At 40.2% G+C, this 25,077-nt stretch overlaps 1 protein-coding gene across 1 annotated transcript; it reads left to right on the top strand.

Annotated features, from left to right (window-relative positions):
• The first annotated feature begins 2,934 nt into the window (after positions 1-2,934).
• LOC142029420 (sodium-dependent neutral amino acid transporter B(0)AT1) lies at positions 2,935-24,846 on the top strand. The gene is made up of 12 exons (XM_075024277.1): positions 2,935-3,136; positions 10,707-10,847; positions 12,404-12,541; positions 13,823-14,004; positions 14,777-14,887; positions 15,642-15,754; positions 18,115-18,243; positions 19,766-19,922; positions 20,668-20,872; positions 21,447-21,606; positions 23,875-24,037; positions 24,637-24,846. The coding sequence occupies exons 1-12, from the start codon at positions 2,935-2,937 to the stop codon at positions 24,844-24,846; spliced, it is 1,911 nt and encodes a 636-aa protein (XP_074880378.1).
• The last annotated feature ends 231 nt before the right edge of the window (positions 24,847-25,077 follow it).

The following is a 25,077-nucleotide window of genomic DNA, read 5'->3' on the forward strand; positions in this document are numbered from 1 at the left end:
GCCATAACAAACCCCATTGGGTAAGCCTTGTGTTACTTGAAGGAGAAGTTTACCTTCGAGCAAAGGAAAGGGCTCTGTTGAATAAGCGAGTGGCTGTGACTATCGCAGAGCAGCTTGTTTATTCAAATCCACAGGGTGGCAATATAGACAATCCCTCCGTGCAATTGTGGGTCATGTTCGAGCTGATCTCGTTGCTACCTCAGGTCCTTCAGAAAAAGGCGCTGTGCCTCCCAAGATCATTAGGCATGCAATTACACTGATAGAGAAATTTGAGCTAGATGCTATACCAGCATATTTGCTTCTGCAAATATTTAACAACTGATAGATAAGTAACAACCACTGGAACCTGGCATTATCAAAGTAAGATAAACTTCTCCGGAAAGACATTTGGGATTTATGCAGCAGAAAGCAATCTGGAATGTATTTTTGGATCCTGATGGAAACTGCTTGCACATGAAACTTAGCAGAGAGAAGTTTTCAGATCATCCTAACACAAGTGTGAATTTGTTTCCTACCGTAGCAAGTTGTCCTCATAGAATATCATTCCCAAAGGAAGCTATATTCATTCCTTCCATATCAGCTTGCACTGTGCTTAAAGAGAAACATGCTATTTTAGGTTCAATAAATTCTATACAGAATCTCAATTATCAAAGATTTCTGATTACAAAGAGTCATTAGATCGTAGCTGTAAGATGTGTTGTGTGGACAGCATGTAATCATGATCCGATTCAGTTACTGAAAGAGGTTCTACATACGACTTTGCAAAGATTTAGAACTAAAGCCTACAATTCAGGGAATATAGAAATATTATGGGGAGGATGTTGGATTTTCCTATTTGTATTCTGTCTGCTCTATTACTGCCTCATTTTCCCTACAGCATGAATACTAGGATTATCTTCCAATGATTCAGGAGGCGGAATAATAACCCAGATGAGTTGTGAGCTCCTGGACCATGCAGTTTCTTGCTATTGACCAAGAGGTCAATGTCCTTCTGCAAAATTGGAAGTTGAAGAGCTGCAACTTGAAAGTTGTCTATTGCCAATTATAAGTGAAAATTCATTCTTCTAGACAAGGGAAGTACAGTTAATGTAGTCTTTCTGCACTTCAGTAGACCAGTTGCCACTTGACCACAACTGGATGTATTAGCTGAGCTAAACAGGAGATATAACATGAACAAAGAACTAAGTAAAGGTCTGATGATGATGGTAAGCCGTGCTGAAAGCAGAAATCGTGGTCTAAGGGGAGGTTACTAATGCAGTTCCTCAAGGATCAGTTTAGGAACAGTCTTTTTTCATCCTTCTGCTAATAACTAAGGACGAAAAATAGTAGCGTGTTAGTGAAATACTCATGACACAGTCTCAGAAGTATTGTGAATGCTGAAAAAGTGTCATTCAGGAAGAATTGAGTAGCTGAATGAACTGGAGTAGCAGGAACTGGGTGAAATGTGAAGTATGCTTTTGGTAACTTAGAAAAAGAAGTTGTGCTGCTAGCTAGGAACTCCTTAGTTGGAACCGCCAAAGGAGAAGAAGGGTGTTGATCCAGTGGTTAATCAGGAGACAGCTCATTCACAGAACTGTCGGGGTCATGAAAAAGGCAAGTGCTATCGCTAGGCAGACTGATAGAGGTATTTCAAATCAAGTTAGGGAAATATTAATACCTGATTACACGGCACAGAGAAAATCCATCTCAGCTACTCTACACACTTGTCCATGTCAAGGATGAAGACTTTTTTCATAACTCTTCTATACAAAAGATAATGAACAGCCTTCTTGGGGCATAAGAGGGCTGCAATTCTAGACAAGCCTTTTAGAAATAGGGAGTACAAAAAAATAAAATTCGAATCAATATGATAAGGTTGCAAAGGGATGCTGTGATGTCTTCACCTTCTTTGGCAGGGGCTGGACTTACAAGATCCCTTCCAGTTCTTTTTTTTTTGCCACCCTGTATCATTGTATGCAATGAGCCTGTAGGGCTTAGCTGACAAAATTCTTTCTTACGACATATACTGTGTTAGATTTTATATACAGGTTTCAGTGGCAAGTACTTACCTTTTGATAACACTGAGGTACAAACAGAACAGTCTTGTTATGATTGTACTGAAAGAATGAGGATGTGAGTAGTATCTGTGATATTTGTTAACCAGTGTTTCTTTTTCATTTTTGACCAGTGTATCATAGGGTCATTGAAAAGGTGAAGGGACCTTTGATTTCAAGCCTGTTTAGAAGAAAGATGTTATGTTCTTCAGACCTTGTTCTATAATGATTAGAGGCGTTAGGGTAAGGAGATTATGCTTATGATTTTAAAGGTCAGATTTTATAATCCCTTTCATTCTCCATCCTTTTTGTCAGAGCATTTAGTAGAGTAAGATCTCTTACAGAGAAGGAAGAACATGTTCCAGTAATTATCACAAAACATACAATATTGTAAGCATACACTACAGGAAACTGAATGTGATGGTGATTCACAAGCAGTTTATCTTCCTGACAAAAACCAGTATGAAACCTCTATATTCAGTCTGAGGCCAGTGGAATCTTTTTACTCCAGATTTGCTAGGGCTGTATATGTATTTAAGTGAGTTTAAACAGGGGAGTGGCAAGGGATGTTTCATAACCTTATAGGCGATTACAGTTTATAGCCAAATTATCTCCTGAATTACATTAGCTGAAATCAATGTCTTCTACTAGATGAACAGACTGTTCCATAAAACCTTGACAGATAAAGCATTAATAAGTGTCAGAGCTGACTTGGTCAATCGAATGATTTGCTGACGCTTCTTTTTACCGCAAGCCTGCACTTCCAAGTTTAGTGCCAAAGGTTCGCTATATATAGCTGAAGACAGCAAATAGATGTTCTCTTTTTGTGCAGATTTCTAACTAGCTGCCTGTTTCATCATCTCCTCACTGGGGCAGCGTTTTCACTCAGAAAATTTAAAATATGGTGAAGCTACAGTTGCCCAATCCTGGCCTGGAGGACAGGATACCTTCCCATGCAGAACTTGAGGTCCTTGAGAAAGAAGAGGCAGACTCCAGACCAAAATGGGATAACAAGGCTCAGTATATGCTGACGTGCGTAGGGTTTTGTGTGGGCTTAGGAAATGTGTGGCGGTTTCCGTATCTCTGCCAGAGCCATGGAGGAGGTATGTCTTTAATTTACCTTAACTAATTTTCGCTATAAACTAGGTTTAATCTCTCTTTCGGGAAGTGAATAATGGAATGTGTTTAGAACTGGTCAGTTCCTGTAAGAACAACGATGTTCATCTCTAGAAGACTGTCTGATGGAGAAGGTTATTTCACAGGTTATGAACACCCACTGAAGTCTTGTTAGTGATGGAAGAAAAGGAAGGGACTGTTTTTATTTCAGGACACAGGACTGATCAAGTCAGTCTTGCGCTGTCATGTACGTAGTATATTTTCTCAATCTAAAACTAATGTTACTTTACATTTATATAATGTATATTTAAAAATGTTAATAAATTACTTGGGAGTATGATTTTTATCATGATCCCACATGACCTTTTCATAATAGGGTTTTCACTGGTTTTGGACTGATCTTTCTATCAGCCGTAGGGTCAATGTGTGTGTAGTTTATGATAGGAGTAACAGCGTGAAAGTAGTTAACATTAAGAATATATTTTTAGCCGTTCGTGTTATTAATTCATGTAAAATCCGAATGTATGCTATTTACCATATAATTTACTGTGACTCCTTAGGGTTCAGGTTAGGACTGAATGACTGTACTGAAAATTTTGTTTCACTGTTTTGCTGTTTGTTTTTAAAGATGATCTTGAGCTGAACCATTGCTTAAATATTATATGACAACATAAATTTCTCATTTCCTAACAGTCTTTTCTGCCCACTATTTACTTGTTATCTCCATTTCACTCTGGGATATGTGTAAAAAGTGTCTGTTCCTTTGTGATGTTTGATCTTGAAAGAAAAATTTTGGCTTAAGGAACAGTATTTCAAAGTAATATTAATTAAATGTACACAAGGAGATGTTTAAAAACTGCTCTTCCTAGTTAGAGTAGGGGCCAAGGAGGGCTCTGTGGGGGGTTGCTGGTACAAACTCAGGGACTTTTAACAACAGATGACTCGACTGCAAGAAGAGATGCTTTTAACATTAAGATTTTTCTAACATGGGCTGGTGTTTAGAGTTTGCAGTGCAAACTGGAGGTCATTTGCAGCTCAGTCAACAAAAAAGTTACAAGACATGCACAAAAATCATAACCCCCTTTCCATGTGCGACAATTTTAATTTGAAAAAGTGGATGGATATCTCCAAAATTCATGGCACTCATTGGCTTCTCAGGTTCTTCTATTTAGTCTTAGGGGACAGGGACATGCCCTGTTTCCCGGGGTTGATTTATAGGCCCTTTCCTGCTTTTCCATCTATATTTCCTTTCCCTTGTGTTCTAGCTGTATGAAATGCAGCTGAAAGATGAACATCCAACAGACACAAAGAACTTGGTATGGATGATGGTTTTCTGACTGATGTCAGCGAAGATTTATGAATTGCTCGTGTGTGTCTGTCAGTACTATGTTTTAATTTATCCTTTGGCAGCAATTATTTTTCTTTCTTATCATCCTGTGCCTTGTCCTTGCTCAGGAACACTAACAACAGTTATCCCCGGCTTCTTGCCTCCCTGGGACTCACTCAAATTTTAGACAGAAGGTGAAAGGCAGCACATAGCAAAGAAATGACGTAGCTGGCTCTGGGCTTAGAGCTACTATACAGATACGTGTCCCTGTAGCCAGACTTGCTACTTTATCAGTTCTTCTGCATAACACCAAATTCTGTGACTCATGTCAATGCATAAGAGTGAGCAGCAGTGCCTTCCCGTGACTTCTTGGAAAGGACTCATTAACTATATCACACGTGAGGGTGGAGAGCTGTTGTGCAATCCCTCCTCCTTCCCTGCTGTAAAGCGCACCTCAGCCTCTTCTGGTGGGTCTAAATCCAATTCCTGCCACCATTGGCATCCTCTTATTACAGCGCCTGTTCTCCAACTTCTCCCTTCAATCAGAAAAAAAAAAAAAAAAAGGCTCTTGCTGTTCTTTGGATGGATGGCTTTGAATTTGAATGTGTGTATTCACATCCATATTGTAAAAGCAGATCTTGAAGTTCTTATTTCGGAAGATATTTTGGTGTTGAGGCATTTTCTGTCGCATGAGATTTTCTGGCTCCTGCCTCTGTAATTCCCATTCAGCCATGTTCACAGCATAGCAAACACCCAAGAGGTGTAGCACTCTGCGTCATCTTTGATTGCACAGACTCTCTTAAGTCTGGCTTCAGCTACCTCCAGTTGGAAATACATATTTACTGGACATTTTGGACAAGTTTTGCCTTAGTCTTTGCCACTCAATGTGGTGGACAAGACGATTCATTCATTTTTGCATTTGTGCGGCCCCCCTCAGCGACAAGATGTGGTCTGTCACAGAGGGGGAAAACTGCAACATTATGCACCTTCTTCCAAATTAGCTAATACAAAGCATATACCACACTCATGAGTGCACTGAGGAAGCTCCGTTTTCCCCTAGTCTGTCCAGTGCCTTTACTCTGGCTGGTGTATGGCTTCATACTTTGTGTTTTCAGGATATGTCTTCGCTGAATCCTGGGTGCAGAGCAGCAGGAATCCCTGCTGCTGCTCTCTTTCACTGGAGAGGGGGATTATGCTGCTCCTCAGGTTGTCCCTGGCATGATTATTTCATAGAGTCCTAAAGCTCACTTTGGATGTGATGTTGGATTACAGCCGTGCATTAAGAGATAGAAAAAAATACAGCCATTTATCACACAGTAAATATCTGCAGGGGATGAGAAACAGTCCCGTGTGATCACATAATTAGAGGTTGTCTCATAAGGTGCATGCAGAATCAAGGTTGCATAGACTACCTCATGAAAATAGTTTCTAATTTCTGAGGGTTGGCTTTGCTATCTTAACTTCTTTCTTTTCGAAATATAAGTTATATGGATGAACGTTTGGAGTCATTTAGCATGGGTGAGGTCTGGTAGCAAGGGTGTAGATAGTCAGTATTTCAGCCAGGACACTCCCAAATGAGGCTGGATGTCCACCTACTTTGTGAATCAGTGTTTGCACATTTTATATCCCTCATGGAATGTAAATGGACTATAGTGAAGTATAAAATTTACCCTTGTAGAACTTGGACTTCAAGGAGGGTGGATTTTTTCTCTGCAGATTGACTGTAGTGAAGGTAGTTAGGAACCCTGTGTTTATAGATAACTCTTATTTTCAGATGTTTGAACTTAATTCTAGCATTATTTGAGGGCTGCTTCTTCCTAAACACTTCACTATGATAGCACTTTAACACTGTGATATCCAAATATACAAAAAGAAATGGGGGGTTACATAATTTACTTTTGTTGTCATAGATTATATTTCAAAAAATGGAATATTTACCCCAGAAAAATTTAGTAGAGTAAAGCACATTTTATCCCTTTCACATCTTAAAAGTTGTAAAATACATCATTACCACAGGTGAACTAGATTTCAATCTACACACAGTGTAAAAGCGACGATGTTTGCCTTGGTGCTTTCACCAGCTTAATGAGATTGAAATTTCCTTTCATTTGATAGCTATCTCTGACATTACACGTAACTTTTGCTTAATCTTTATTGACCAACATGTCATTTAATCAACTGTTAAGCACTTTTGTTTCATCCCTGATAAGTATTATAAAAAAGAGGATGTATATTTAATGTTTAAACCGTTGATAAAAAAAAAGTCTTGAAGTCTACAGCTTGCATATGTCTGCAGTGAACCTTGCCACTGCGTGAGGGAGAACTTTTTCATCTCTGTGCATGCCACGTTGAATGAAGTGACAGTCATGACATCAGCAGTTCCTTCCTGGCACCGGTACCCTCACTACAGCTGAGGTCTAAGAATATGATAGTATAGAAATACATATCCATCTGAAGTCTACCTGCCTTCCGTTTATGAGGAATTATATAAAAGCAATAATAATTTTTTCAACGTCACATTAGAAACTCTTAAAGAGAGAGTAATAGCTATACAGTTGTTCAAACCAAATATTATGTGTTCTGAAATACAGTACTGAAACAGGATGAGAATCTAGTATCTCAGCTGTAAGGTTTTCAGTCTGGGAGGTTACTCATTGTTTTTATACATCTGTACAGCATTTATCTTCAGATCATTGGTTTATTTGTTAGGTTCACAAAATTGTGACAGCTTAAAAAGAATTGATTTTTTTTTTTTTATGTCCCATGTAACAGCTTTGCAGAATCATTATCGCTTATTTTTCCATTATAGCTTCTTTCAGAAAGGTTGGGGAGAAATTGAGAAAATGGAAAATACAGCAGAGTTGGATTTCTGAGCTGGAAAGGAAACAACCCAAGAAAGAGAAAAAAGAAGTGGCATACATAATGGAGAACTGCCATTTTATTTCTCTTGAAAAGATACCAATATTCCTACAGCTAAACATAGGTAGTTTTACTTATTCGTCCAGTTCTGACATGGCACACCCTGCAATTTTAACTCATCAGAGCTACCATACTATACATGGCTAGCCCTTCAAGCTAGAAATGTTTCATTTTTATCTGTTTGCGTAGGGATATAGATTCTGCATTGCAGGTGTATACACACACCGTGTACTTTATGGCTGTGACAACAAGAGGGGTGGGCAGAGTCCCACCTTCTCCATTTGTGTCCATCCCTGAACCTGAGATTTATTTCCCGGTGATTCCAAGGTAGCGAGGAAGATGGGGATCTGTGAGCAGGCAGTTGGGCAGCACATCTATTTCATGGGATAGATGGCGAAGGGCACCCTTTCCCCTTTTTGTGGCTGCTCAAGGAAGGTCGTGGAGTCCCTTTATCTGACTGCTCAAGACTTCTTTTATGACAGCTCAATCTCATAATGTTTTATGACATCTTTTATGTCATCTTAAAGTCATAAAAGTACCTCTGTACGTATCTCGAGGCCTCAGGGAATCCCCTGAGGTTGATAGAGCGCTCATGGCACATCCACCGCAGAAGGGGGTTCAATTCTGAGACTCTTGCAGCAAATTTGATGCACTACGCGGTCCACGGGGAGAGTTACGGCGTAGGGACAGTGCTGTCGCTGAATCTCGCTGCCTGGGAGGGTGAGGCGTGATGTCTACCCAGACGGCTAGAGCTGTGCGAGTGGAGGTGCACTTTGCACTTAAGGTTTGCAAGAATGTCTCAGGCAGAATTTAGGATATCAATCAGCCTGGTTTCTACTGAAAGTGAAAAGTTGAGACTACCTTTGAATGCTTTCTAAAGCAAATGCTTTTAATGCTTCATAGGAAACAGCGTGATCTTCCCTCCCTTCTGGTAACAGAGATGGTAACTACCAAAGAAAATATTTTCTTTGACAGATATGATAAGAAACAAGCGGTCATAGATTGAAAGGACTGTAAAGGCTGTGTATTTCCTTGTGCAACTAGATCTTTGACCAGAGGGAGAACTTCTAATCAAGTCCTTAAGCAATCTTACTGTGACCTGATGGAAAAAAAGTGACGTCTCCTTTAGGAGCAAAGATGGTTAAGCAATGTACCTTAGCGAAACTAACTGCCAGTCCATTAAGTTTCAAGACATGATCTAAAATCACTGCTAATTGAGTTTACAAGGGTGACAAGGACTTACCCTGAGTGCAAATGAGGAGTATTTGGATGGGGTAGCTGTACAGTTCCATCGTGTGGGCTGAATTGCTACCATTGCTGAGGAAGGGCTTTACCAGAGAGAAGTGAGATTGTGGTACAGCAGAGACCTATTCGGCGTCGGAAAGGGGAGGTAAAAAGAAAAGATCCTGATGGAGCATCCATACAAACTCTGTAGGGTCGGTTTTCAGACTCTTAGGAAGTGTCTTGGGCTTAAAACAGAGAATGCTCTGGAACTAAAAATTGCTGGTATAAACACAATTATCTTGTCCTTATCTTATCTTACCCTCGTGAGAGCTCCTGAGCGGAGTGCGACAGGAGGGAAACTGTGTGCCAGCCTGACATGAGGTTGGAGCACGTGACATATTTCTGGCTGCTTGCAGCTCCACACACTGATAACCAACTTTGTCTCTGTGAAAGGCCAGAGGTTTTGTGCATGGAAGTTGTCCCATTGGTTTGGGACCATTTGGGAGCAAATTTGGAAGTTTAGCAAACTTCTCTACAAATAATAATTCACAATGAGTCCTTCAGTTTTTAACTGAAAAAAAAAAAAATGTCCCGAGTCAGTTATTCTTCCAGCTCTCCTCTGAAACTTTTTCAGTTTGTCAGTCTCCATTTTTACAGTGATTGCTAGTTTTTAATGCATGCAAGATGAGCTACACTGATTTTAGAAAGTGTTACATTTTTAGTAAGAAGTTTGTGTGTTGCTAAACGACATGCTTTATAGAAGTCTGAGAATATCATATCTATACAGTTACCTTTGGCAACTGGCTTCAACAAAAAGTATATTTTCTGGTGCATCAGTGATTAGTCATTCAACCTGATGTGTGGCATGTGCATTTTCAAAGTGCCCAGCATTTTATGTATTCAAAACTACTGATTTTGATTAGCAAATCTTAAAAATATCAGTGAAAGACAGGTGAGTAGCTACCATTAGTTGAATTCCATAGGATTGGAAAGCAAAAAGTATAGTTGGCTGATTTCACTGTAATAGTGGCCACTTGATACAACAGTATAATTTTTAGCAGACTTTATTGAAGTACACAGAAAATGAAGACTTTGCAGTAATGATTGTTTCTAAAACGCCAGTGTAGATGACATCATCAAGAAGATACCCCACGGAGCAGACAAGCATGCAGTTCAGCTCTTCCAAAAAACATTCAACTGCCTTGAATTCAAAACTATAGTTTCTATTCTTCAAATTTCCTCTTTCACTCGCTACCTGATTTTCATTGCATACATGGGGAAAAAAGTCAGCACATACCCAAACCTGAACCATTCACATACTGTTCTGCACTTTTTTTAATGCACTTTTAGATTATTTACAGCCTATGATTAGGAAGTTAAAGACTTTTTGTAATGACAGATAACCCTAATTCTAATATATAGCAATATTCAAGCATTTGACTCTGCACTTTGGTATTCCAGTGTGATGTTATGTGTTATCTCCCATGTCCGAGGTACACCATGTTCAGGAAAAAATTAATTTAAAAAACTTGTCCTATACTAATCAGCCTTGTCATAGTTAACAAGGTTTGAACCCTGAACTTCAGAGCTCTTCTACTCAAACAGAAAAGCTGTTGAACACGGCTGCCAGGAAGTTACTGGTTGGTTTATGTAGACAGCCCCAGGCTCCTGCCTAATCTTTAGAGGCATGTTGGTTAGTTCATTCAGCTACTTCATATAATTTGCATGATTCACAATTATAAAACCATAACGCTTTGCAGGAAAAAAAAGAAGTTATTCCAGGAAAGTGCCTACCTTTCCTCCACTTGCAATCCAAAGGTGGCTTCTTCAAAGTTTAACCTTGGGAGTGTATAATTTGTGTTTATGTTTGTCACTCGGGAAGAATAAAAATTCCTACCTGAAACCACATACGTAATCAAGTCCCCTGCTTGGGCAATCAGGCAAAAGCATTGCTCAGAAGCAAGAGAGGGGTTTCCACAAGTATGCTTACAAGTCGCTTACTACGTCAAAACCCCACAAATCTAACATTTGTACTTTATTGTAGTACTTCGCTGATGGGAATCGTGTTTTTTTCTTATCCATTACAGGAGCCTTCATGATCCCTTTCCTGATTTTGCTAGTCCTGGAGGGTATCCCCCTGCTTCATCTTGAGTTTGCCATTGGTCAAAGGTTGAGGAAAGGCAGTGTGGGTGTCTGGAGCTCTATCCACCCTACCCTGAAAGGGGTTGGTAAGTCTGAAGGGGGTACAAAAAGCCCCCTGAAAAAGCACAAGTCTCTGAACTGATAATCTGAAGAGCAAATCTTCAGGATTTTATTCCAGTGTGCCATAAAAGATTCCAGGATCTATTACTTTGCCCTTCTCACTAACTCTCCATTGATAGGTCAAACTAATCATGATAAGGCACTATGACAATTTTGTGTCCACATACCCAGGTACTGTGGGTCAGGTTAAAACCTTTCTCTAATTTGAGACCAAATTCAAGGTTCAGAGATGTTTTCTGTATTATCAATATTGGCTACTTTTGCCATTAGGATGAATGTTTAAGTCCTAAAAATTTGTTCTGTAACTGTTCTGTGGATAATTAATAGTTGAGTCTTTCTCTAAGCTGGTCTACCAGACTTCAGCTCCACGTAATGTGACTTTCTTGCGTCTGAGAGAGGTACCATGCCAAAAGCCACGGAGACAGGATTTTGCAGAAAATTCTTCTTCACATCTGTACCAGACTTCTGAGTATTCAAACACTCCATCTAACAATGTAGTAAAAAGCAGCATTATGCACACAGCATGAAAAAAACTCTACAGATACCTCACTGCACGTGAAACACAGAAGATGCCATCTGAACATCAGGAAAAACTGGGAGGGGGACCGAGCACTGGCACAGATTGCCTGGGGAGGTTTGGAGTCTCCATTCTTAGAGATATTCCAAAGCTGCCTGGACGTGGTCCTGGGCAACCGGCTGTAGGTGACCCTGCTTGAGCAGAAGGTTGGACCAGATGATCTCCAGAGGTCCCGTCCAACCTCAGCCATGCTGTGAGTCTGTGATTACCACACACTTGAAAGGGAAGAAACACAGCCAGTTAGGACTGTTGTTGGCATCCGCTGCGTCTGTAAATCAATTACAAAAGATATTTGTTCATTGCACCTGGAATTTTTCAAACTTCTTTAGAACCTAAGAGCCCCCAGGAGCTAATCATTAGCATCTACTGTCCACCAGAGAAGTCACCAGAGGTTGATTACTTGGGGAGCAAGTGGAGAAGGAGAGATAGCAGCTTCAATCCTGCACCTTTTCGCAGACTGTGCCTCCTTGCAGCCATCCATCCTGTACACCACCACCTCTGCTCACCTCTGCGGTGACATTGTGGAAGAGGAGGGAAATCTGGGTCTCATTTAGGCAAAAATCCCAAGTCAGTTGAGCTTCACATGTCCCCAGCACCCCAAACTCCCTGGGTATCAGGTGGCAAGACTGTGAACAGGATCGTGTGGTGTCTGTGGGGAGTTAGTCCACCCATAAAGTTGGCTCCTAAGTGGGTGTCAGCATCAATCCTAGAGTAATTTTAGGCTGTACATCTATGTAGGTCTCACCTGTCCAACCTTTAGGTGACAAATTCACAGTGATTAAACCTACATCCGAAATAAAGAGAGGAGAGGGGAAAGGCTGTAAACCATGGAATTAAGGTGGGGAGGACAGTAGGGAAAGGTTGAGGCTCGCGCTATATATTTTGATATGTCCTGAAGACAAGAGTATTGAAATTTACATTTTGTTCTGATTTTATTTGTTTCAGGCATAGCAGCAATGTTTGTATCCTTCCTGGTGGGTTTATATTATAACACTATTATTGCCTGGGTCATGTGGTATTTCTTCAACTCCTTCCAAGAGCCCCTGCCTTGGAGTAGCTGTCCTCTCAACGACAACCGAACAGGTATATTTTATGAAATATTGTATTTTGTTGTGCAGCACATATTGTTTCTAGCAATTAGCCTAATCGAGCCTCTTTCTGTAAAACAACAGCAAAGAATGGCAGTCCTGTCAGGAACATTGTGCTATTTTAATACTTGTGTTTGGTAAAAATTCACGTTATATAAAATGTGATCGACACTTAATCTTTGAGACTAACTTTGACTTTTTATATGAAACTTCAGGACTGATTTTGACAGATGTGTTCACATACAGAATATTCACAAAGTGCAAGTCTAGCATAAACACTAAGAGTTTCCAGATTTAGACAACGTGTTTCATCCATCTCTTCACCAACAGCCCTCTGTTAGCATACTGAAAAGCAAAAAAAAAAAAAAGGAGATGCATAATCCATATGAAACACCTGTATCTCTCAATATGACAGCAGTCTATAGATGTCTGGAGACTGCTTGGTGCAAGCAGCTTTGTTTTCTGTAACCAGTCCTGCATGAAACTGTATGAAGCAGGTTTTTCTGGTGGGTCAATGAACAGCTCTTCAGAGAGCTTTGCTCCTCTCCTCCCAGAATAAGTATAAAAAGCCTCATATAAGGGCAGGCCGGGGCAGGATACTGCACAGGTCAGCGCATTGCAGGGAGCTGAGAATCCAACCTGAACTGTCAAGACCTTGAACGATGCCCCACGAAACAGAAAGACAAAGTATTGCTCATCTGAAGGAGGTGTGGGAGGGGAAGAGCCGAAGGGGAAGAGCAGGTGCCCACAATCCATCAGGCAAGAAAGACCAGGATGTGTGTGGAAAGCCCGAAGCTGTTTGGTTGGTTGGGGTTTTTAAATGAAATAAATAGGAAGCGTGCTATCATTGAAAAACATCTGCCTAACTGCTTTTCTTCTACTAAAAAAAAAAAATAGTCCACGCAATATACATACGTTTATGCTCAGAAATCCTCTCCACACTTTCTTTGGCACAAGAGGCTTCTAACCTCACATTTTTGTAGGAAAAAAGAAAAATTGTAACAATAGAAGAGTCACTGAGTGAGCTTCAAAGATTTTATCTGCATGGTTGAATTAATAGAAATAACAACAAAATTTATATTAAATCCCTGTTGAACAAAACTCTCTTGAATCTCTCATTTTTCCATGAAACCAGCCTCTTAAGTAACTGAAATTTGCCAACAACAAAATTGTTGGCATTAGGTGGTATAATTTAGAACAGCAGTGTTTATTATTTAACTTCCTTTTTTTGAGTAAATAAAAGACATACAGAATGACAACCATTTTGTGGTTACAGATTACATAGAAGAGTGTGCCAAGAGCTCTCCTGTAGATTATTTCTGGTACAGAGAAACATTAAACATCTCCACTTCCATTGGCGATTCAGGCACTATACAGTGGTGGCTTTTGTTATGTTTAACATGTGCATGGGGTGTACTGTACGTGTGCACAATCAGAGGCATCGAAACAACAGGAAAGGTACTCTATTTTTGGTTTTTATGCAATGCTATTCGTTATGCTGTTGTGATTCCTTATTCATACTGACTTAATCATATCGTAGAAACTACCTGTTCCTTGAGTAAAAGCATGTCTAAAACTTAGTGTGTCATCACTGAGGCTGCTTTTTGAAGAAGGAAGCTGATTAAATGGGATTTGAATTGATTTGACTTGATTTGATTTGATTTGATTTATGTGGAGCTTTTTGTGAGCACTTCAGCTTCCTTGTCCTCATAGGTCCTAGTAAAACATTTTTTAGCTATTAGTACCTTAACATTAATATTAACCTTTAATGAAGGCTCGAGGGACTCGGTCTTTTTGCTATGGCCATTCCCTTCAAAACATACATGTACAGATTTATTTGGGTTTGTGCTAGTCCTTAATATTATCTCTCTAAAAGAGTGACCAGCAAACCCCTAAGAGCCCATCCTCGCATTGGCAGCATCAACCTGATCTCAGGGTGTAGATTACTTTTTATACTGCTTTTGAACGATCCGAGTTGAATTTCAACAATGACAATTTGTCTTAAATAGAGCACTATAACGGTGAAAATGTTTCTTATCAAAATGTACTGCACATACTGTTTCTCTTGAACATGGTGTTCTGAAGTATGTTAATTGTGACTCGCTTAAAACTTGCCATTATTGTTAGTTACAGTACCTTGTTTATTCCCCTCTTTTCTTCCCTGCAGTGCTATTTTTTATTCAAGTGTTCTGTTTTATTTAAGTGTTTTATTTACATGTTTCTTGTGCAGGCCGTGTATGTAACATCAACTCTTCCATACCTTGTGCTTACCATTTTTCTAATCCGTGGCTTGACGCTGAAAGGCTCAACCAACGGAATTGTGTATCTCTTCACTCCTAACGTAAGTCACCGCATGGTTCGTCCCTTAGTGAAACACGATGTAGTTCTTTCTCTCTGCAATTAACAACCAATTGAAAATTAGTCCCCTCTGCTGGTGCTTTTCTCACTATCCCTGAGATTCCTTTAAAAAATCTCGATTCTGGGGGGTGGATCTTTTGCATCAGATGTAAAAAGTATACATATATACACATACATTCTCTCTCTCCACCCCTCAACAAAATCTGTTATAAAAAAAGGAAGGATCATCATGGAGCAATGCAATGGGGTTGCCATAAGGGGGCTTGCTTTCTTTTCCTGTATACTAGTTAAGGACAAGTCTAACCTTAAAGTACAAATCGTGCAGCTGGGAGTAGAACCCATCTAATTGGTATGGCTATATGGACAAAAGATCTAAGGGAATAATTTAACTACACAAGAGTTTTTAAACAAAATGAAAAGGGGTCTCATTTTCCACGAGAACACCTCTGGATGGTCCTTATTAATGCTAAATAATAAACACCTTTTCTGGAAACAGGCGTGGTAGCTGTCAGCTACGGAAAGTAACTTGTTTATCAATTTCCAGAATACTTGTAGAAAACCTACACATAGGTTTTCTTTTTGAAAAAAAAGTAAGTTTGACAAAAGCGTTGACCTATTTGTTAACATTCTTCAAAAATGGTGAGTTCTGCATGGTTAATGTTCTTGTTTTAATTCCCTGGTATTCAGTCTAAATAGCAGTGCTGCAGATGCTTAAAGCTGTGTGTCTGATGCCCCAGGTTACCGAGCTGGCTAACCCAGTGACGTGGCTGGACGCAGGTGCTCAGGTGTTTTACTCTTTCTCCCTGGCCTTTGGAGGCCTCATTTCATTCTCCAGTTACAACTCTGTTCAGTAAGTAGCCAGGCAAAAGCCACATTTTATATGAATATTTCATTCTTTCAAATGAAGCGTGTCCACTTCTGCCTTATCGCTACACAGTAATTACTTGGGATGGGGACACCATCCCCTCAGCCACGTAAGGCACATCTCTGACTGATCCTAGGTCTCGCCAGCCAAGATTTCAGGTCGCAGTGCTTTCCTGCAGGAAGATGTGGTGGCACAGGCTAGAAAGAAGGGGACTGGCTGCCCGCCACCGGCTGATGGGCAGGAGGTTCCTTTGCGGGAGCGCTCAAGGCACAGGGATGCCCTTTGTGTCCATGCTGTTGGAGCTGGGTGATGCTATACACGTTTCAAAGCGATTTACAGACCAAAGTTTAAATCTTTAGCTTAGGGATTTATCTAGGAGTTTTGAAATTCAAATTCAGTTCCTTCCTTTTTATATATATATATATATATATACGTGTATATATATATGTGTGTGTGTGTGTATATATATATATATATATATATATGCGATGGGGCCAGGGAAGAGGTGGAGTACAAACTCCCATCACCCAGGGAATGACCCAGTCAGCAAATTACGACATGGTGCTATATTTTACACTCACCTTCCCAAAATATTGGAGCGACCACCAGTGCCTCTTGGTGCCTTCCATCCCTTCAGCACTGTCCTCTTGAAAGACAAACTGTGCAGCATTCTCTGGACCTAGTATTTTTGATAGATTTCTCTGAATTAAGTTTTGTTTATCCGGTTTGGCCATGCATTCAGAAATCTGTGTTTCAGTTTTGGCTCAGGTTTGACCACACCACACCGGCATTTCAGTCACTGATGTAATTTCCTGCCACCACTCCTGATTTCAGGTATTTTTTCCAAAGTTCATATGGAACTTCTGGTGCTTGCAAGTCTCAGTGCGAGGTGACCAACCCCACTTCAGGTCCAAGTCAATGTTCCCACAGCCGTGAGGAGCGGGGCTGAGAATGTTCTGCATCTTTCCAAAAAAACCCCAAAAAAGGGGCAGTGTCCTTCTGCTTTTCCAACACACAGGGCTGTAGCACCAGGCCACGTTCCTTCGGTTCTCAATCATTCACGACTGAAGGAGGAAACTGCAGAAAGTAATGAAATTCCCGAGGAGATATAAGAAAAAAAACATGCAAATACCATCGTGTTACACTGTGGTGCTGGGCCACCTGCAGTGCAGCACCAGCTGGACCAGGTGTGAGTGACTCTGCTCCCACATAGTTTGGGATTATAAACATCTCAAGAAATACTGTGAGGTTTCAACGCCATCAGGGATTCACCCATTCATAACCAAGAGGATCATGAGCAACTTACTTTCTCTAAAGGGAAGAAATATTTTTATCAAGCCTGTCATTAAGAATCTCATGTTAGAGTGGAAAAACTGACACGAGGGTACAGCCAAGAATTTCAATTCAATGCCTTCCACCCACTAGAGACCTGTTTGCAATGCTGTAAATTAGGAAAGGTCACAGTGTCACAGGTCTTGGCTGGGCAGGCTTGTCTTTCCTCTCCTCTTGAGGGTGATCAGAAAATTAAACATGACAACATCAAGTTAATCTCAATAGGGCTCTCTTGCCCAAGACAAATACAATATCTAGAACTTTATAGCCTTCACATAAAACCATTAACTAATTTAATATTGATTCTTTATCTTCCCTCTCAGATGAAAATCGCTTTCTGGCTCTGCAATTTTTTCATCTTAGCACACATACGCTGACAAGTGCCCACAGCAGAGAAATCTCTACAAAGCACTTTAAGTTTCACAATGTAATAGCTTGTCTGTCTGACCTTATCAGCACAATGTTCCATCATATGTCCAAAACTTGAGGACATTTTGAACCATCTTCTGTCCAACAATCAAACAAAACTGGTCCCAAGCACTCTTGGCTACTGCAGCTTCACCATACCAAAGTGCTGCGGAAACTTTTGGTCACTTTTCCCTTCTGACTGTCCAAATTCAAACCCAAATCTTTCACCTTGCAGCAGAACACCCCAGCAGCTAAGATACAGTTTATGCCAATGTGTGTCTGCACACATGCATGCCAGGCATGAAAAGGAGGAGAAATACTTTTTTGCCCTTCACGTTTTACTTTCCATGAGCCAGATATGAAAATAACTCAGGCAGTTATTCCTTACAAATAGGATTATTTGAGGGGGGGGGGAGGAAACCCCAAACTGCTTAAGGCACCAAGTTTTAATTCACTATATCTATCTTTAACAGCTGTACTTGTATATTCTTAGAGAGCGTACTGATGTACCTATGTGTCTGTAGACTACTTTTTATCAGTTTTTAGTATTTATTTGGGGAACGTGTTTGAAATCCTTTTTTTTTTTTTTTCCCTTTGAATTGCAGCAATAACTGTGAGAAAGATGCCCTGATTATCTCAGTGATCAATGGTTTCACGTCTGTCTATGCAGCAACTGTCATATACTCCATCATCGGATTCAGAGCCACAGAAAGATATGATGACTGTTTCGACAAGTAAGTTATAGAAAAAAACCAAAAAACCAGACTATACAGCCGTTTGTTTGGCTGAGACAGCTCTGTTAGCCTGATGATAATGGATTTATTATTGCTGAACAATTGCACCTCCTAACCTACATGGTACCAGACCACTCATGTCTTCAAAATAATTAAATCATGATGTCAGCCCCACAGGGAGTGAGAATTATTTGAGCCACCTTATTTCCTAGATAGATGTTGTGTAAGCAACTATATTTTACATTATTCCCTGATGTTTCCAAATAGTAACAAGGGAGGAAGAGGATATTCCATGGTTTAATGTATTTTTTTTTCAAACAGTTCTTGCAAATATAACTGCAGTTTATGTAACAATTTCTATTTACATAAAGGTAGGTTCAGTTCGTGATACGTTATTTCACTAAAACATGCTGGAATATCTATAGTTTTAGAGGTAAATGTGAAAAACGAATCATTTGCAACATGAATATGAAATGTTCTCAAGGAATGTATTTACTTAACTGGATAAGGCAAGTTTCAGTAAAACTGGTTCTGTGAAAAATTGGTTTTTACATTACATACTTCAAAAACAAACAACAAAACAAAACTAGTCTGCTGCTGCTGCTATTTCTACTGCGGCTTGATGTCAGATCCTCAAAGCCCTCCTGACGTAGTGGCCAAACGATGCAGTTGTGCCTCAGGGATCGCTTGCGATGAGCCGCGGAAAGCACTGCCCATTTTAAGAACTCTCCCTGTGACCAGGCGGTTCTGACAGCCCTGCAGAATCCTGGCCGCAGCTGGATCACAGTGTAGGCACCTCAGGTACTGCTGGTGACTCTGCGTACTACGCTGGGAAATTACCCAAATTAATTCATGGAATTCTTCCCATTTTAATTCATTAGATGAAGCTCTACCAAGCACTGGAAGATTGTCTAGAAACTCTGCAAAAAAAAAAAAAAAAGCAGAATTCACAATAATCGATGCCTGCTGAGCTGACATATGGCACGAATCTAATATACCCTGTCCCAGTGCCAGCTCTGTGTTTAGATTGCCTCCTGGAAAGCCTAAATTCTTAGGTCTCATCAGGGGTATCTAATTTTACAATTCAGACTCCCTTTTAACCAGGGCTGCCAGACCCTGCGGGTTCCAGCCAAGTTCCTCCACACCAGCTGTGAAAGTGCATGACACATAACGGCAGACACCTCACACATTCCCAGAAGCTGCCCAGTCTGGGAACTGGTGCCCAGGCTGCAGTGCAAAGATGGGCACCTAACTTCTGCACAGGTTTCCATCCGTTTACCTGTCATCTGTGCCGTGAAAGACGGTACCAGACTCACCTTGGAAGAAGAAAGAAAGAATTGCACATGCACAAAACTGCTGGACTTCCCAATTTCAAAATCTGATCTTGAGCAACAGAAACATTGCTTCCTTTGTAGCTTTATAAAAGACATCGTGCTGTTAATAACCTGCTTGATGATGAAAAAGAGTCCTGAGGATGCTTACAAATAAATAATTTCAAATTGATTGTATGTCATTTTTTCAGAAATATTCTTACTCTGATGAATGCATTTGATTTGCCAGAAGGTAATGTAACCCAAGATAACTTTGAACAAATGCAGCAGCTATGTAACAGGACCGATCCGACAACTTTTGCAAGCCTGAAGTTTGAAACCTGTAATCTGGAAACTTTCCTGAATGATGTAAGTTTAACACCTTGACTCATATTGATACCATAAATACGGTAGGAACGCATAGCAATTTTTTAATTGCCTAATGCTTTTTTCTTCTGAGGTTGTTGGTTTTTTATATTTTTCCACTGATTGATTGCAATTGGCTTGGAATGCTCTTGGATTGAAGAATTACTTCTGCTTACCCCATTTTGCTTTTGAAGAGATAAACTGTTTAATTCCTCTGAAAAGCATTGGCTGACTAGTCTGACTAGTAAGTAAAACCACAAGGGTTCTAGGCTGGCCTCATGTAGCTGGCAAAATAGCAGCAGGTATTTATTTCTCTGGAACCAGCTGGTTGCAGCCGTGGTGGGACAAGATGACTAGGGAAGAGAATCCCAGGGCGAGGAAGCAGTTGGAGCAAGCCCTGTCCCGGTCAGGATGAGTATGTCACAACACAGAAAGAATGGACCTCGACACCAGGGTGAAAAAAGTTACAAGAACCATTAAATGGGTGCACTTTTTTTTTTTTTTTTTTTTTTGGTTAAAAAGGTGGTGAATTACAGGTGAAAATAGGGATCCGTAAAATTCCATGAAATAGAATTTGTATTGTAACTACAGTAAATATAATGCTGCATTAGGAGGTCTTTGTGGAAACAAAAAGCAAAAGTACTGTGGTACGGTGTAACATACACCAAGTCCAGTGAACACCAATGTAAATTTAAGTGCTGCGCGACATTAATGAGCCTAATTTTGGAGCTTCTGAAATCTTCCACAGGGAGTTGAAGGAACTGGCCTAGCCTTTATTGTCTTCACTGAAGCTATCACCAAAATGCCCGTCTCCCCTTTGTGGTCCATTCTCTTCTTCATCATGCTCTTCTGCTTGGGTTTGTCCTCTATGTTTGGAAATATGGAAGGTGTGCTTGTGCCTTTACAAGATCTTAAGATTATACCCCCCAAAGTGCCTAAGGAACTTGTTACTGGTAAGTGCTTTTTTTAGAGACAAGTGACATCCCCCCTCCCCAGGGAATAGCTTGTATACTGAAAAACCAACCCGTCTACTTGCGGATCTGGCGTGGTCTTAAGATTCCGAGAAAACCTACTGAAGTTTTTTCTCGTGTCTCCCAACGGGGCAGCTCCCGTGAGGTTCCTTCCGAGCCTGCAGAGAGCTGCTCGCCCCATTCCTTGCCCATCAGCCTCCTCATCATGATGATCATCTCCTCCATCGGGAAGCTCTTCACCCAGGCAGGATTTATCTCAGGGCAACGTTGTCCCCCCTGACTAGGAGGGAGAGGACCTGGTTTTTTTTTCTCCTCAGCCTTCTCCCGTTTTGTTTGCAGCATCTCCCACCTGTGCAATGTTAGGAGAGTTTTGCCATTTTACCTGCATAGAAGCAGGCTTTCTCAGAGTACCATTTAAAAATAAGGTAGTTACCTTCAGGCTGCAACTGAATTAAAAGTGACTTAGAAAGCTTTCTAGCTACTGGGAAAACATCTTACTTTTTTCTCTTTTGCTTTCTTTGCCTAAAATGTGCTGTTGCTTTGTTTTTTTCCACAGGTCTCATTTGTGTGGGGTCTTACTTGATAGCTTTTATTTTTGTGCTGAAGTCTGGTAATTACTGGCTGGCTCTATTTGACAGTTTTGCCGGCTCTATTCCCTTGCTAATAATTGCATTTTTTGAGATGTTTTCAGTCGTCTACATTTATGGAATAGACAGGTATGAAATACAACTTAAATATTACTAGAAATGAGTGCATAAATTGATGAGTTGTATAGCTGCAACCTTGCTACATCTCAGTGTATAAAATTTCTGTTATAGAAATCACTGAAATTATGCAACTGTGGTTTAGGGTTGCTTATATGATTCAGGTTTCTAAAATAGTTCTCAACAAAAAGAAAAAATGCTTGTGAAGAGTGCAGTGGGGATTTTTATTTGTACATGAAAGCTTTCCACTTTATTAGTACATTATACTAGGTAGTGCTCTATAACAACAGCTAAAATAAACACATCCCTAAGATACTGCAAGAAAATATTAAGCATTAGCAAGTGCCTAGAGTATAATTGTATGAGTGCAAATAATTTCTTTTTAAAGTAGGCATCAGAACGTACGTATTTGCAACAGTTATGTAAGTGCCACTGTAGCTCACATTTTAAATACGGTGACATTTACAATAAATCTTCTTCAGGGTAATTGCATTCAATATTTGATCAGCAGAAGCAAAGTACAAGCACATTGGCACGGAGCTGAAAGTTTAGAACAGACGTGTATCCCAGGAGCATTTAAAGTGAATGCTAAATGATACTGCCCAAAGCAGGGATCTCCTGTTTTACAGCAGGATGCAAATCCAAGGCTACTGAGATACGTTCTTAGCTGATAGACTCAGGACCTTATCAGTTGTAGCAGTGAGTAATTATCCTATCAACCTTCTAGAGATGTAATAAGTCAAATTTCACCATCTTTCTCTTCATAATTAATACGTAAGAACTATGAAAAAAGCGTGGGGACTGCAATCACCCTTAGGTTTTGCTTGAACCTGTGCCAGACCCTCCAGCTGTGCCGCTCCTGGCGATGGGGTGAACACCCTTGTGGCCCATCTTCCCATACTTGAAGTTTTATATTACCTGAGGAGGCGTGAATCAACCTAGGTAAATCAGACGCGCAGAGGGAGTGCCCTAGAGAAAGAAGGCTTATTTTAATTTGTTAAGGACAGAAAAGTCTGTGTTGATCACTTTTCCCTCCCTTTAATATCTCAGAACACTTTACAAAGTCAAATTAAAACTATTCCCAGGACATGAACATGGGCTGAGGCCATAGAGGGGTGGGGGTTGATTCAGAGAAGAGCTTCACACCAAACTTTCATGTTCCTGGCCGGTACACATCGCTGTAGCCCTCTTTGAGTACAGAGCTTATCAGGGCTGCTCAAAGGTCATGGTATCGGCTCCAGGCGAGTTTCTGTGACCTTTTTCTGAGAAAGGGGCATTGGCAAAACCATGGCTCTGCTCCTTGAAGGAGAACATGCATGTTATCCACAATACTCACGTGAAATACACCTGGACCTGCTCTGCCGCCACGACATGGGGCTCCATATCATTTTAAGAATGACACCTAGATCTTAGAAGTTAGGGATGAAAAGATAAACTAAATTTACGCAGTAATTGAGGCTCAGCTGAATGCTGTGTGTTGTTCATAGCTGTAGGACCAACCGAATAGTCCCATCAGACTTATGCCCATACGATATGCAGGAAAGCCAGACAAGAGGACTAACAATAGAAGCCTCAAACTTCCAAAATAATTATTAAGAAGTGTGTGCACATGGTGCTGCATCATACGTAGAGGTCATGAATTGGTTCAGGACAGATGCACAGTATCACTCTCAATGCAGGGATCGGTTGTAGGTTTTTTGTGGAGACATTTTTGCCCCATTGTCCACTGCATGCTCTATGAATAACCCAAATAACACATTTTTAGGTGTTGTTAATGATGTGTAAAGCTAAATATTGTTTCAATACTCAACCACAGAAAACTGGTAGAAACCCAAATTAAGCAAATATTATGCATAGAATCTAATTTTTTAAATTACTCCAATTTGCTTTTGCTCATTTTTAATATTATGGCATTCCTTTTAATTTATGCACCTCTGAGATGCTTACCAAAATATCATGAAACAATACTGCAGTATATTATAGAGAAAGTCCATCTGCATTGGCCCTTTCATGTCAAAACTATTTCGCACGTGCTTCACAGACGTCTTGAAGAAAGTACATTTCCAAAAATAATTTTCCTGACTTGCAACGATATCTGCCTTAATTTGAACTATTTTTAGATCTCACTCCTGGTCTTGTTACCAATCCTCGCTTCACATTGACGATACCGAAGTCCTGGGAAGCCCAGCTAGGGGTAGTTTGGACTTCCCTGTTTATGAGCAGGCACTCTTTGATCCTGACCAGTTTTTACTGTCCTGAACTTCCTGCTTTTGTTTCTAGATTTAACAAGGATATTGAGTTCATGATTGGACACAAGCCCAATATCTTCTGGCAGGTTACCTGGAGAGTTATCAGTCCTCTCATTATGTTAGTTATCTTCTTCTTTTATTTTGTGGTGAAAGTCAACGAAGAACTGCTCTACAGCATTTGGGACCCTAGCTACGTAAGTATATAAAACCAAAATATTATTTAGAATTGGTTTATGTATTCTTCTTTAATGTAAGAGTCATAGTCAGTTATATTCATGTCCCATCTGAAACAGTTTTCCGGTAAAAAAAACTTACTACAAGACATACAGTAATAATGAAAAGTAAGACTTAGAAGAATAAGTCCTAAATTCAGCTGTGATAGCAATCCTTAAAGCAGAAAAAGTCGTGCAGGACACTTCATTTGTAAAGATGAATTTTTATTTTCATAAGACAGAGACAGAAAGGGAGAGAAAGGAAGATGGGGAAATGGGTCTGCTTTCTTCTCTTCTCCTTGGCAACATCACTTCCTTCTTAATAATGCTCCAGGCCTCCTGCACCCTTTGATTTCAGCCTTCCCACCCACAGGCTGTTTGGCCACCAAGCCCTGGTCCAAAACAGCCGAGACTGGAAACCCTTGAGCTGGAAACTGCTGTGGAATTGGCAAATTACTCTGCCATTGTGGCTAGCTACTGTTCTGATATACATTTTTGATCTGTTGAATTACTGAATGTGTGCATACTCCCAAGTATTTGCTCCTCACAACTTACTACAACTTGATTGTTTGCTCTTTCAGGAGGAGTTCCCCAAAACACAGAAGGTCGAATATCCCAGCTGGGTGTATGCTATTATTGTAATTCTCGCTGGAGTGCCTAGTTTGGCCATCCCTGTCTTTGCCATCTACAAAGCGATCAGAAATTTCTGTCAGAAAAAAAGTGATCGTACAGGCCTTATGATCTCCACATCTGAGACTTCTGTTAATGGAAACTTAAAGTATTCAGCGTAAAACCATTTAAAAACATGTGGAAGAATGCTTTGTCAGTGAGAAAAGTAAAAAGATTTTTTTTAAAGAATCCAGAGTTAATTTTCTTTTCATAAAAGGATAACTATGTGTTGTTTCCAGGTAAACATTTGTTTACTTAACAATGCAATGCACCGTGAAGAGTTAATGGCTTGGATTCTGGAAGCAAAACAGCCACTCTTGCAAGCCATTGGGGCACTGGCCCAAATCATTTGT

The sequence above is a fragment of the Buteo buteo genome, chromosome 3 (assembly GCF_964188355.1).
Source record: "Buteo buteo chromosome 3, bButBut1.hap1.1, whole genome shotgun sequence".
Lineage (NCBI taxonomy): Eukaryota > Metazoa > Chordata > Aves > Accipitriformes > Accipitridae > Buteo > Buteo buteo.